At 33.8% G+C, this 14,978-nt stretch overlaps 1 protein-coding gene across 10 annotated transcripts in view; it reads right to left on the bottom strand.

The window, feature by feature from the left end:
• Positions 1-14,978, bottom strand: part of LOC106461546 (cell cycle checkpoint control protein RAD9A-like) — a 93,032-nt gene that overhangs the window by 74,229 nt on the left and 3,825 nt on the right. For 2 of the 10 annotated variants that reach the window (XM_022388531.1, XM_022388536.1), the window contains exons 1-2: positions 9,648-9,778; positions 5,749-5,831 (exon numbers count right to left, since the gene is read on the bottom strand). In XM_022388531.1, the coding sequence (XP_022244239.1) occupies positions 5,749-5,782 (34 nt within the window). In that variant the 5' untranslated portion in view covers positions 5,783-5,831; positions 9,648-9,778. Of the gene's footprint in view, positions 1-5,748; positions 5,832-9,012; positions 9,114-9,647; positions 9,808-9,960; positions 10,038-10,124; positions 10,212-14,978 lie in introns of those variants that run through there. The other 8 variants (XM_013921380.2, XM_022388533.1, XM_013921379.2 and 5 more) reach the window with 8 other exon arrangements.

Genomic DNA, 14,978 nt, shown 5'->3' with positions numbered 1-14,978 from the left:
ATAAAACCTAAAAAAATTATTTTGCTTTGTATTGTCCACATGCAAAATTTTAAAAGGCTTAGCAACCTATGTCAAGCAGCAACCGAGTACAAAGGTTGTAATTAGAAGACATAATTGTTTGCTTTACTTTTTTACTGTTCTATGTTTTAAGAAAAAATAAGTTTAAGAACTTATTTCAAAATAGCAATAATCTATATACATATATAATGTATAATACTTGAAATGTGACTGTATTTTACAAAATACTTGTCTACTAAAACACAGCCAAGACAGGTCACTTTGTAAAGACTAAAGGTCAGTTTTATATTATTGGATACAGTAACATGATTGTACATGTGCCGTGTCATTGTTACTTCTGTATTGTTTGCCAGACTTAGCTGAAATGTCAATATAATAAAAATAATAAGTATATATAAATGTATAATGTTATGATATTTAAGTTATTTAGTCTAAACATTTGTTTTCATGTTATAATCTGTTGTCATGCTAGAACGAAAGAGGCATAACTTATATTTATTTTCTAATATTTTTAAGGTGGTTACAAGATCAGTCAAATCTACTGACCCCTACAGAGATTCGTCAGTGAAAATAACAGATAAATATATAATTTTATCCTTTAGAAATGTTTGATAACTATCTCGACATTATAAAGATTTCACATGTGTAATTTGAAAATTTTCTGATGCATAAAAGTATTTGTAACCTTAAAATGAAAATTACTTTTCATGTTGGATAGGCAACATGTGAAAAGAAAAAAAAAAGCATGAGAAAAACATTGCTTAACGAACCTTAAGACTTAATAAAAAATTTGATATTTTTGCATATGAAAGCATTGTCATGTTTACTAATAACCTGCTAAATTTCGTTAACATATGCTTACTAACATAAAAGTTATAGCATGAAACTATAACTAGCACAAAACAGTTATGAGGTCGGTCCCAGAGACCGAGCTGAAATTGTTAACCAACCCACAAGAGTTGCCTCCAGGAACAGCATATGATTGTGATTGGTGGACTCCTTTTCTGAAAGGTCTAACAGAAACCAGTCCTCCATGTAATGATGGAAGCACAACCCCAGAGCATGGAAATGTTAGGCAAAAGTCTTGACCAACCAACAAAAAACATACAGGGCCCGACTGACAAGATATCATGATATTCAGGTAAGCATTTACGACGTCTACCTTAGTCATTCATAAAAATGGAGAAAAAGCTCAACTAAGGGTGAGAAACAATACATGGTATATTGGGGTTGAACCAAATCAATCACAGGCCACCAGTCCCTGGTTTTCTTGGGTACCATAAGCAGCCTGAAATAAAAACCTGGAAATGGATGATCGACAGGTTCGTTGGCTTGCTGGGAGAGAAGATCTTCTACCAACTCAGACAGGAATTGACTGGTGGTAGAATCCTGAGGCATATGTAAGTTCCAGAGATAAGTTGGATGTAAATGAACATAAATCCCTCCACAGGAGATCCCAACAACAGAGAAACCATGTGTGTGAGGCTAGAGGCAAGGAAGACAAACATGCCAAAGTGGAGGTAATCAGGGAGAGGCAATCCCCTGAAAAACCTTCAGGATCTCTGTGGATCACCTCACTAAGGAGGTGGATGGTAGACAAGTACCATAGGAGAATCAACAAGGTAAGATGAGAAAATTGGGCATGAAATAAACAAACAAGATGATTGTGCCAAAGAAAAGAATGAGGAATTTTGCACATGAATGTAGAGGTTGCATTTGTGCAAAGAGATGTGTCACATTCCTATTGGTGGAGGATTTTACATGAAACTTTGGTGACAGTTGTCACAAGACTGGTGTCATGCAAGTTTCTCAGGCATATTAGTGGGACTTCAAGAGAAAAATAGTTTTCTGTGTACAGAGTTGTGATCATATCAGAATGTTTCTATTTCTTCTTCTTCTTCATATTGCACCACTTAACCAGTTTTTGTTTTGTTAACATTTTAAAACTCACCTCCAATACTCATCAATTCCTACACTGAAACAATTCTATCCTCATTCTTAAAATATGTTACTCATTGCCAGCTAGGTTTGATGATTCCTCTTATTATTGTGGTTATGACTTACCTGCATGTAGCTCTTAACTAAAGAATACAACACATGCATGTTTTTTTAAGCAATGTTTCAAATTAGCCACGAGAATTTCCATAATGTATGCCTTGCTTGCTGTTAAAAAATAAGACTGAAACTATTACAAATTGCTACTCTCTTTGCACTATTGTTATACTGTTCTCCAACAAATGAAAACCATGTATTGAAACCCTGTTCAGAATATTATGCATTTTTCAGCAGATGTTTCTAACCTAAGCTTGTGCACAATATTTATACTAAGAAATAAATAAGCTGGGGCTATTATCAATGTTAACAACCTATTACTAATTACTGTTATCAATCATTAGTAATTGTCGCTCTATATAGCACCAACTGGGATCATTCAGCTGCTTACAAATAGGCTGATGAAATTCCTTGAGAGTAGAAACTCCAAACCAAGACGCATACAGTATCTGAAAAGTGTGCAAATCTGGACTTGTTGGAAAAAATTACAGTGTAATAGCATCTATCAATCTCATTGCTGTTGACCTCCAATATTTCCTGGAGTGAGTAGTGACATCCACCTAACTATTATGCCATTATGGTCCATACTATGAACATAACTTCAAAGGTACTAGAACCTGTAACTGTAATGACTATTTGATATGGGTCATTCTCCACATTTCTATTCACAAAATGAAGAGTTTATTCTGTTAGTTTTGGGTGCCTGGGCCATGCAGAAACTATTGTTTACTGAAGATAATGGAAATGATTCATACAGATTTTATGAAAGAAAAATTGCAGGACATTTCAAAACTTTTTCTCTGAACCTATACTCCAATTTTCAGGACTTTTGAATCTTGCAACAAAGAATAATGTCTCCTCCACAGGGATGGAAATATATTGTTCTTCCCTTGTTTCTTTCTTCTTCTTTATTCTTATTCTTTCAATAATTACAGAGGTTGAGTACATTATATTAGGATGATTTTGGAGCTTCACCACATCATGGTCCTGCAGCATAGTTTCCAATGCAAAAGAATCCATCATGAAATTCTCATGTTCAAACTACACCTGTCCCCCCTGCTATTTTCCATAATCCATTTTGTGTACAAGAACAAAGGTTTCCCAGTGCATATTTCAACAGTCCAATTGCACAGATATCCACAGGCATTGATACATCAGCAGCTTGACTGTTATGTGTTAACAAGGAAAAGTATTAAACCACTTTCATTCTCCAAGTGCTTGAGGTATATGATGATTGAATGGATATGACATGTAATAAACTTCTGAACAAATGACTTGTGCCACTTTTCCAGATGTAGATCCTCCTAGGTAGTACCGCACACTGTTGCCTGGGTCATATGGATGGCTTTTGTCACTGAACTTCGTATTTGTGGCTTCTTACCTCTTACCACAGCTTGTGTACAACTTGTTGTAGAGCTCTTTTCTGGATGGTACTAGTGCCCCAAGTTTACCCAAATGCAATTAATTACAGGGGATATTCACATCTTGGAAATTCTAAATTCCCAATCTGAACAGATATTTATGATTTGAATCAGAAAGAGCTGTTACATACCCTCCTCCAAAGTGATTATTATTGGTGGCACCACACAACCTGCAAAATGCCAAATGTAGTTCTGATACATGCCATTTCATTGCAACTTTATATCAACTATGGTTGTTACATGATTTGCTGATTTGCATATTCAAAATAATTATAATATGTGTTCAACAATCTGTACAGTTGTGTCATTCCTTTATTACTGGGCTGATTGTCTTGAAACTTAAGAGGGAATATAGCTCGTTCCGATATGCCAATATATCTTTTAATTTTTTTATTATTTAGGATCCCATTCTGACTTCAGGGGATCAAAGGTCAAACATCACAAAAACATATTTTGGCCAGCAGTTTCCCTATATTTCTATTAATCCAAATGAGACTTGGCACAGACACCTTGCAACAACTTTCACAAAGAATAATGCAAACAGATTTTGGATGTGTGACTTTCTTTTAATTTTATAGAGGTCAAAGGTAAAAGGAAAAAATGCAAATTGTCAGTTTTGGCCTGCTATTTCTTTATATTTTATATCCCAGCCAGCCTAAGGAGCTCTGAATTGAGAGAAATGCATCATTGGCAATGGATATGACAAATACAGTGTGGTTAAAATTCTATTAATATACATTTATATAATTATTGAAAATCCATGAGGGAATGGATTAAAAATGTATTGTTAAAAAATATAATAATGTCTCATGATAAGTATAATTATGCTTCACCAGCTTGAAAAAGACGTTTACACCATAAGACGTAATGTACTTGTATAAGGTTACAAGATTTTCTAGTGACAAAGATTAAAAATTAAGGTTGTTAAGTTAAAATCAGCAGCTACTCCTGATTTTAAATAATAAAATTAAACTTTAAAGTAAAGGTCTTATGATATTATGTATTTTTTTTATTTGTATTTCTCTTAGGCAAAGATTATGCAACATATAGAGCTACTTTTCAAAGTTCAAATTACTATGCTGGTGTTAATTTAAAATAAGCTAACTTCATTACCTGAAATAATGATTTGGGTCTGTGACAAAAATAAAAGATAACAAATGGGCAGTTAACTGCATGAACTCACCAGTACAATCACTATATATCAAGCAGTATTTTGTACTGTAAAATATTCTAAATGTTTTATTTTTTAATTGTAATTAAGTATATTACTATATTCAGATCTATCAAGAAAAGAAGAAAGAATAATTTGATTCAACTACAAATCTGAACTTATGGTAATATCAACAACTGTTATGGTGTGAATGACTTTTATAATCTGGCAAAGGATGATTATAATAATTATACTTGTCACAAGACATTATGTTAGGTCTGTTATTATTTTTTTAACACTAGATTCTTTATCTAGTTCTTTAGGAATTTTCCAGAATTAGAAGAGGGTATAATGGCAGAGGTGACAGAAGCGCCGCGGCAGCTATGGCCACAGCGCTTTTTCAGTTGACTACAATTTATAAAAGAGGACTTAATCTTAATTTTCTGAATGTTGTCTTCAACATTTTAAGATATAGGCCTATGTTATCTTTGAATGAATAAGTCAAGACCAACTTGTCTCGGCTGCAATATCCCCAGTTTTCCTGAAAAGCTCTACTTTGAACAAAATATATTGTCAGCAATTGATGTGATAAATATAGTGTGGATGAAATACTATTATTATACACTTTTCTAATTTTTGAAAATCCCTGAAGGACCAGATTTAAATTGTCGTGTTAAAAAAAATAATAGGTATAATGTAATGCCTTATAATAATATGAATTAAAATACAATTCTTTAGAGGAAAACATATTTAAAAGGATAACTGGCCATTCTGCCAAACTTAATCTGTCTTAAGAGTAAAATAAAATAAGTTTTTAATTGTACTTTTAGTCCTGTTAATCAACAAGCTGTGTACTAACTGGATGTCTACCACCCTACTGACCATTGTTTCAATTAAACTTGAAAGCTATCCTTCCATTCTTGATACAATTATGTTTGAATGTCTATTGAAAGATAATACTTGGCTGAAAAACATTAAAATGGTTTACAAAAAGCTGATTTTTTATTATTTCATAACACTAGCAGCTACCAATTAGGCAACAACTGGATTATCTAATTTTTATACCCTGGCCTTCTTTCTGCTTAATTGGATTTGACAATAACATACCTTTTACATTATTCCCTGGAATAATTCCTTTCATCTTGAATTATTAAGCTGTGTCCAAATCTACTGACAGAATATTTCAAACTCTGAAATAGTCAACAAAAAATAAAAAAACCTCTTTATACTAGGAATGATAATTTAATGACTTAACCTATTTTTAAGAAATTAAAAATAATATATATATATATATATACAATATATTACAAAATCACTAAAGATTTTTCTGACAAAAATCTACATAAGAGATTTAACATCACAAGATAATTAAATAATACAAGTAATTTAAGAGTATTACTTTTTGTTTCTTCACTAATCATATGTTCTTTAAATATTTAAATATTATGTAACTTACATTATACAATTACAGAAATATGCATAGTTTGTATGCTTTCAGAATATATTGAATAATATGTCTAAATTATCTTTAAACATCTTCAGAACTGTACAGGCAGTGAAATCCCTGCTTTTGGGGAGGGGTGTCTCTCAGGGTGGTCTGGGGACCTCCTGCTGGAAAATATTTGGAAAATGAAGGTCTCATATGCACTCTGGTGGCTTATGAAGGATAAATATAGTCTACTCAATCAATGTTAAAACACGACTTGCTAACCAAGAAGTTTCAAATAATTCAATGTAAATTCAAAATATTGTCTCACTTTAAAACACTTTCAGTATCCACATAATTCATATTTCTTCTTCAATAGTTACAATTTATACTTGATTATTATCTGATTTGATAACAGTTTATCAAAATATTATAACAAGCATATTAGAGTTTTATAAATCAGTTGATCTAAAATCAACTCCAAACCTCTCGATATTGACTTCTTGTGAGGGGGACCTGTCAATCACTGCTAAACAGCATCACTATGAATTTTCAAGGAAGTGGCTGGAGTGAGATCTTTAGCCAATAAGAGGCCATGTTTACAGTTGTTTTCTGTACAGACTACTACACTCACTGACAAGTTTAATGATTAATCATTATGTTGTTTGTACTGCCAGACTGATGAAGAGCAACTTCAAGTTCCACCAGTGTAAGGGGGCAATTACAGTCATTGAGACAATCGGCAAAAAAGGAAAGAGGCAATCGCTCTGCTCAAGACTTGATGGCCAAGAAGGTGGAGGAATAAACAGAAGTGCTAGATGCATGAGAAAAGATCTCGCCAACAGTATTGGTGATGTTCTGTACATCAGCAACTTTCAGGCCATTGGAGAGTAAAATGGAAAGGAGATGGGAAGCATACCTCCCATTAACTTTCCAAATCTTATCCCATATGACTTTGGAACTAGTGGTTGAAGAGATGCTAGTTCCAAACTAAATCCAAAATTCCTTTTGGCTTTGACATATATACATGGCCTACTGAGCATGGGCATGGGCCCACTGGAAACCAATGCGATTACAAGGAGTGGGATACCTGCCAAAGGTATCCCAGACCTGTTTATGAGCCTTCCATTCCTGCTGGCAGGTTGGAGATCATCATTGACAAGGATACTGTGGGAAACGTTTTGAGGTTTTAAGTATAAAAAAAGCAGCTGCTTGAATGATACAATCAGTTATTGCCTCCACACAGTCGTTAATAGATGGAAGACTAACGACACCAAGATCGAGTTCTGAGAGAGAGGCAAAATAGAACCAGTCAGCCTGGTACAACTTCCACCTTGACACTCAGGTCAGGTGGCATCGGCCATGGCCAATCTCCCTCAAAACAACAGGAAAATGATCACTGCCCCATGGGTTACTGTCAACCCTCCATGAAAATGACAACTCTGAGGAAATTAGAAATAGTAATAAAAGGGCTAGTGGTAGTTGATTTAATTATGAGTAATACTCTACTAAAGAACAGATTTCAGCCTTTAGCTTGTGAAGATGATGAACTTGAGAGAGAAGGGTAACAAAAGGAACAGATAGGGATGGGAATGAAAACATTAAGTTGTTGTTGTTATAAGAGATTATATAATATAGCATGTGAATAAATAGTCTGTGGGGTAAATTGGAAGAAAACCATTAGATTATGTTATCCAGGGGCAGGAGTGGAAGATATTGCTGATAGAGTAAGGGATATGATAAAGATTACTAGTATTAATACAGTTTTGTAGTCCACACAGGATGGAGGGAAGGGTAAATCAGAGTAGGTAATTGTTATGTACAAAGCATTAATAAAGACATTCAAAGAAAAGGTCATAATAACTTAATTCTGTCAGGTATACTGCCAAGACTTAATTGTGGAGAAGAAATTATAAGCAAATCCCTAAGGCCGAATACTAGACTTGGGTTAATATGTAAGGAAGATCAGGTTGGCTAGTTGAGTTTATGGAATCAGTTCAACAGGAAAAAAGATAACTTTTTGGAATGGATTTTTCACATTTAAATAGGGTAGATGCTGGCTTGTTTACAAGGGATATTATTAACTCAACTGTAAGGGCAACTTTAAACTTCAACAAATCGCTTGTATCCAAAATATTTTTAAAAACCAGTCCAAATGAGGCCTTACCAAAGTTTAGCAATATGTGATGATAAACTCTGTAAAGCTTAACTCAAAATTTCAGTAATCAGAACCCAAAACTGTGTCTGCTCTTTTTTTACTGCATTCAGCTAAAAGTTTAAATGTTTAATCAGTCACCTCTCATCTCATTCAAATTATTCTTACTTCCCACATTATTTCTTCCATAGCAAAAATAAAGTAATTCCAAACTTACATACCAAACATGCATTATTTCACATTTATCAACTGAAAATAATTTTCCACAGATTAGTCCACTCAGCAGAGCTGTACAAATCCTTATGTATTGCATTTTCCATAAAATTACTCTTAACCGGCAATTTATTATTACCAGCACTTATTATCAGTTATGCTTATACAGTAGTCTATATCGCTGACCTAATAATAAACAATAAAGATCCCAAGAAAATTGAGAGACTCCACTGGTCACATTTTTGGAATCAGAACGTAGACATTTATCACAACCCTCTACTTACTTTTACCTTCACAGTTGAAACTAATTTTATATCGCAGAGATAAGTAATAATGTGGAGAGTATATGGACCAAGTTGTTGAATAGAAAAACAAAAAAAAAGTTTACTGCCATTTTTTACAGGTCTCCTATTCATAAAATTATCATATCTAGGAATGTATATATATCTACATGCACAATAATGCTAATAGAAGTAGACTTATTCAGTTATTGATATGAAGACTTTAATTGTAACTTAAGCTTATATTTCTTTATACTATAAGTTAGCACAAAGATTCAATGTTCTACATTTCTAACCTGCTCAATGATGGAATATCAAGTAAATAGAACTTGGATGCAGAAGCTGTTGTTTAACAATGGAAATTCATTATTGAATATTTCTCATGTATTTGCAACAAACATATCAGAAATATGAAGTTACAACTTTTTCTCTATATAAAAACTTAGGTTCCAATCGCTTCATATTCCAATGTTAAGCTTGTTATCTAATTTTATTATGACACACACAAAAACATATTTAAATTTTTCTATCATAATTTGTTCACTTAAAGTGAATGAAAATGCATAATTCATTTGAAAGACAGTAAAAATTCAAACAAATTTTATGAATTATTGGTAGTTTTCCACCCATGTCACCAATTAAGAGTTGCATTGTCCTCCCAACTACTTGCAAGTTGTACTGTTAGCGTTAGTATTAATAGGCTCTAAGAGTGCTGGCCAATTACTGTATGAAAGTTAAAAGTAATAGAAAATTAGACTCTAGAAATTAAAATTGAAAAAAATGGTTCAAATGATAATAGCAAAATAAAACTTCTAAATGCAATTTTTTAAACAATAACTAAGTATAACTTATAAGTGAATTAGTGAGTTACACAAATTTTGTAAAACTTGTATTATAGAATTAATCAGTTTGTTGGCAAAACAATTTTTACCTTAAAATATCAAACATAATGCCCTTGCCTTTCAAATAGAAATAGATATGTACGTAATAATATATTTTAACAAATCAAGAAAAACAAAAACCTTCACGCTGTCACAGTCATGATCCCTTTAGACATATCACACGTTCTTACGCCTGGTTATGGTGATGATAAAATTAATAAAAGTTATGTTTAAAATGTGGTCTAAAACATACGAAAATACAACACCAAAGTGAAATTAAATAACACACTACTAGTAAATGAGCTCATTATAATTATACAAATATTCAAGATAGTTCATATAAAAACAGTAATAGAAACTTACTAAAAAAGCACAATAAATATTGTTTTACTATGAGAATAAATCAATAGCTATGGGTACTACAACTACTACTAGACATGGTCACAATATCTCTACCAGATTTAGTCTGATCCAATTGTGAACTTAAAAATTACCACTTAACCATTTTATACATATGAAATATTTACTGTGAGGGAGTGAGATATGCAGTATTCACATATCTTTTCGTTGAACAACTTAACAAGAGCTGTATACAATTCGGGCCGAGTATAGCCTGGTGGTTAGCTTGTTGGGCAGTGGATCGAACTGTCAAGGATTCAAAACTTAATGCTTCTAAACACGCCCCGCACTTTCAGTTGTGATCGCGTTATAAAAGAGACAGTCAGTCTCGCTATTCTGTTCAAAGGGCTTGACAAAGACATTTTGTTGTTTGGTACTTCTGGTCGGCTGTTCTCCAACTGTTAAAATTAGTAATGTTTCCACCTGAATCCTTGATCTGACCGTTTTGTCGTCATGCACATAAGGTATCATTTAGGTTGAGAATTCCAAGTTTAATTTATTGAAATTGATTAATTTCAAGTTTATCTTTATTTTTTGACTCTAAAAGTTGTCAGTCTTAAGGATATAAAATCCACTTGATTCATAGTTTTAGAGGTTTTCTAGACTCATGTAACAAAATTACATGAGGAACTTTAACCACTGTTGTTAACTGTTATAAATGGCCCTCGAGGGGTTGAGGCAGGGATCTCTGAGGCCCGCAGACTTGATCAAACCAATAAAATAGGTAGTTGAGCCCCTGTTTGGTAATATCTGTAGCCGCCTGTGAAGAACAATGCTTAAAAGTAACCTTGTTTCAGGAAGTAGACAGTAGTATTCTTTAATGGTTGAACGAGTAATATCTAGAGGTTTTGGCCTGCCGATGTGGAATGAGAATGACCAGTCACTTGATATCACAGACACGCTAGATATTTGGAAGCTTTGTTTTACGATAGAAACCTATCATTTAGTTAGTTTTCTTCCATGTATGATCAGAGTCTGATCCTGATTTTGATCTATTAGAGAAGCATCCACTCTTAGTCAAAAAAATACAATCATTGTGTTTTTGTTTAAACATGTAATAAAGCTTTTTACACAGTATTTTACATTTTGTTTCCAGTCTGTTTATTCCTTAGCATTAATTTAATTCAAACAGAACGATTTCATCATTGTTTCACAATTCGATATAATATCGCATTTTCTGTTTGGTAGACTTATGAAATCAAGCTCCAAAGTATTTTCAGCTCACTCGAGAATACCCAAAAATAAAACTGGTAATGGTATTTGACTAACTTTTTGTTGTTCTAGTTACTTATTGTCACAGGCCAATCCAATTATATGTTTTTGAATTATTTCTTATGGAAAATATCAGTAGAAGACTATATAGTTTGAATTTATATAGGCGATTTAATTGATTATGTATGAGTAGAATTACATCAATTATAGTATCATGTAGGCTAGTAAGTTTGTTGAAATTACGATTATATCGATTGATATCACGCAAATAATCAATTAATCGATATTGGTGTTTCGAATTGTTACGTCAGCGAGTCACATGACCACTGTGACGCCACCTATTTTCTAGAACTATCCTGTACCTTGGCGAATGCTCTAGTATTTACTAGATATAGCGTAGTCTGGTATATAAAAGAGGGTGACAACGTGACGGGACAGTATTGTATGTGTGTAGATAGTGAGTAATTGAACTGCAGTCAGAAGTATTGTTGACGTTCGTTGATATAGCGTTTGTTTTAGCGCGATTGTTGAAAATAAGTGTATCGTAAAGTTGTATTCGGAAAGAATAAACCAGTTTTATTAAGTAAGGACTTGTGTCGCTAAAGTTTCGTCGGAACGAAGTTACGGAAAGTTAATTAACAAACGGAGACGTAACAAATTGGTGTCAGAAAGTGGGATAGAAAAAAAAATGGAAACGAGAAGCGGCAAATCAAACTACAGCCTAGCAGACTTGATGGCAGCAATACACGAACAGCAAAAGAAACAAGAAGAACGAGAAGAGAAATTACAACAGTTGTTAGAGGAAAAAGAAATTAAACAAGAAGAGAGATTACAGCAGTTGTCTGAGAAAAAAGAAAAGCAACAAGAAGAGAAATTACAGCATATGTAATTATCATATGTAATTGTATAAAAACAAATATGTGTATAACTACGGAATAAAGTGAAACATTAATCACCTAAGTCAAAACAAAGTAGTAGTCGTAGTTTAACCACGAGAAAAATAGCGAATGTTCGAGTAATGTTGAGTCAACAATATTAGTAAAGCCTCGACAACAATGTGTTTGTAAACACAACTTATTAGGACTTGTACATAGTTACCCAACCAAACTTGTAATAACTATGGCCTTTACAATAATTACTTTTAACTCTCTTTTTATGAAAAGTAAATTAAATATTAAATCACCAAATAAACGAAATAATCATACTTACACCAAACAGTCATATATCCAACAGAGCTACAGAGTAAATACTCTAAGAAGTGTTTAATTATAGAAATATAGGCATAAAAATGGTTTGAAATATCCAATACAAAGTATGTACATAAACGAAATAAAGTATATTAAGAGAAACATTCATAGTAATATACAACAAACTCAAATGTATATTTCTCTCACCTGTAAAATGTTTTTTTTTTTAAATTGCAAACTACCATCCTCAAGTTTTCGTGTGGGGTTGGGTAACTTCAAATAAATAATTTTTTATAGTATTGGCCTTATAGTCTGGATTAAAATATTATTTAATAAGTCCCTGGCCACTGTTGTGTTAATTGCAGATTAGATTAAGTATTTGTTATAGTTAAATACAGCATTTTGGAAATAAGTAAATGATTCTGCAGATCGTTATATTAGATGTGACTAAGATATTACTGGTGCCAATGTGATATCAAAGTATCAAAAACAAAACCTCTTCTGTGACATAGCATATACATATTACAGGTTCTAGACAAAAATGAATGTTCTCAACCTTGAATATTAAAATCGTGCCATTAGATATTGTCTGACACATTAGACAACTAATTCAGGTCTTGTTTATCTTACATGCCTTGCCTGAATGCAAGGTTATTTGCTGTATTTGTGGCATGTTTGAGGAAAGATAAGTTGTTAACCATGGTTTCCCTTTCTCAGGTCAAAATCTGCCCCTTCATCAATGTGCACCAGATATAATTTCTGTTATCAAATAAAATTGTTGTTGTTGTTGTGTTTATTTCTGAGATAAACATTTTTGTTCAATCTCCTTCATTCTTGGTTGAATTGGAGTTATTTCACACCCTACAATTACTAACTTGCAGGTTTGAAGTGCACACCAAGTTTAGGCAAATATGTTTGTAGAACAGCTGGGAGAGGCTTTAAATTTTGAATCTTTGGGAAAGTACAAACAGCCATTCCAAGTGGAATTAACAAGATAGATGTTACAATATGGTAAAAAATAGGATCAGCCAATCAGTGGGCTATCCAGGGCCTCTGAAAGGAATTTTATCAGGGTGTACAAAGTTTCTTTCTGGCCCCCTTCCCTTCTCCATTAATCATTCTCTTCTTATCCACTATGGTTTTATGCCATGAGCTGTAAGGCCAAAAAGGGTATGCAAGATAAGAGAGGGGTGGAATGGAGTGCTCTCTTGATTTTCTGCATTAGAGGCTTTATGCTCCTATACTCCTTCCATGATAAATATTGTTGCGTCATCGAGGTCACGTGACTGGTGTAGCGCTCTCTAGTTTCTAGAACTATCTTGTTCATGAATGCTCTAGTATTTACTAGATAGGGTAGTCTGGTATACGTAAGAGGGTGACAACGTGACGCGGTAATGTAATATAATGTGTGTGTAGGTGTGTGAGTAATTGAACTGCAGTCAGAAGTATTGTTGACGTTCGTTATAGAGCGATTGTTGAAAATAAGTGTATTGTTACGTCTCCGTGTGTTAATTAATTTTCCGTAACTTCGTTCCGACGAAACTTAAGCGACACAAGTCTTTACTTAATAAAACTGGTTTATTCTTTCCGAATATAACTTTACCGATACACTCAACTTCAACAATCGCGCTAAAACAAACGCTATATCAACGAACGTCAATAATACTTCTGACCGCAGATCAATTACACACTGTCTATCCACACATTACCTTCCCCTCTTTTATATACCAGTCTACCCTCCATCTAGTAATTACTAGAGCATTCGCCAAGATACGGGATAGTTCTAGAAACGTGGCGTCACTGTAGTCATGTGACTCGCTGACGCAACACTGCCCCCTCCTTAATATTGTTCGTCCGGAACAATAACCACATATAATAAACCAATAACAATTAACAATAACTTAATTAACTGTACAGAATTATAAACATAAAATTACAATTCGACAAAGTCTCTTAATTTTACGGGACGTATCTTCTTCCGTACTGGTCTCCGTCTTGTTGGCTTCTGCTTCATGTGGGGTTCATCTGCTTCATCAGTAAATGTACCATCATCGGTAACAGTCACATCAGTGGTAGTAACTTCACCAAGAGCTTCACCGTTTCCCTTCTCAAAACTGAGTAGAGTTTCTTCTTCGACGGTGGCTTCTTCAGGTGGCACGTCTTCGGCAGCGTCATTTGTTCTGTTGTCCACTTCGTCCCAACTGAAATGTCCTGGACCATGATAATGCCAAAGCCTGTTGGCATGCACCACTTTTGGCTTACCTCGCCGACCACATTTTATCCGGAAAGTCACGTCTGAGAGACGATCCACTATGTCGTATGGGCCTTCCCATGGAGAAGACAACTTAGGAGACTTCCCTTTTGTCTTCCTGGGATTATACAACCATACCTTGTCCCCGGGTACAAAGCTGACCTCAGTAGGTCTGTTATCATAAGTTAACTTCATCGAATCAGCAGACGTTTCCAAGTTTGAACGCACTTGTTGGTGGATATCAACCATCCTTTCCGATAACACTTCCACAAACTCTGACATATTATCAGTCAACTCTTCATAAGGTGAGTGTCCCGTATGCTTGGGTCCCC

Source organism: Limulus polyphemus, unplaced genomic scaffold (genome assembly GCF_000517525.1).
Source record: "Limulus polyphemus unplaced genomic scaffold, Limulus_polyphemus-2.1.2 Scaffold983, whole genome shotgun sequence".
Lineage (NCBI taxonomy): Eukaryota > Metazoa > Arthropoda > Merostomata > Xiphosura > Limulidae > Limulus > Limulus polyphemus.
The sequence above is the reverse complement of the archived record's forward strand: the minus strand, read 5'-3'. Positions and strand labels throughout refer to the sequence as shown.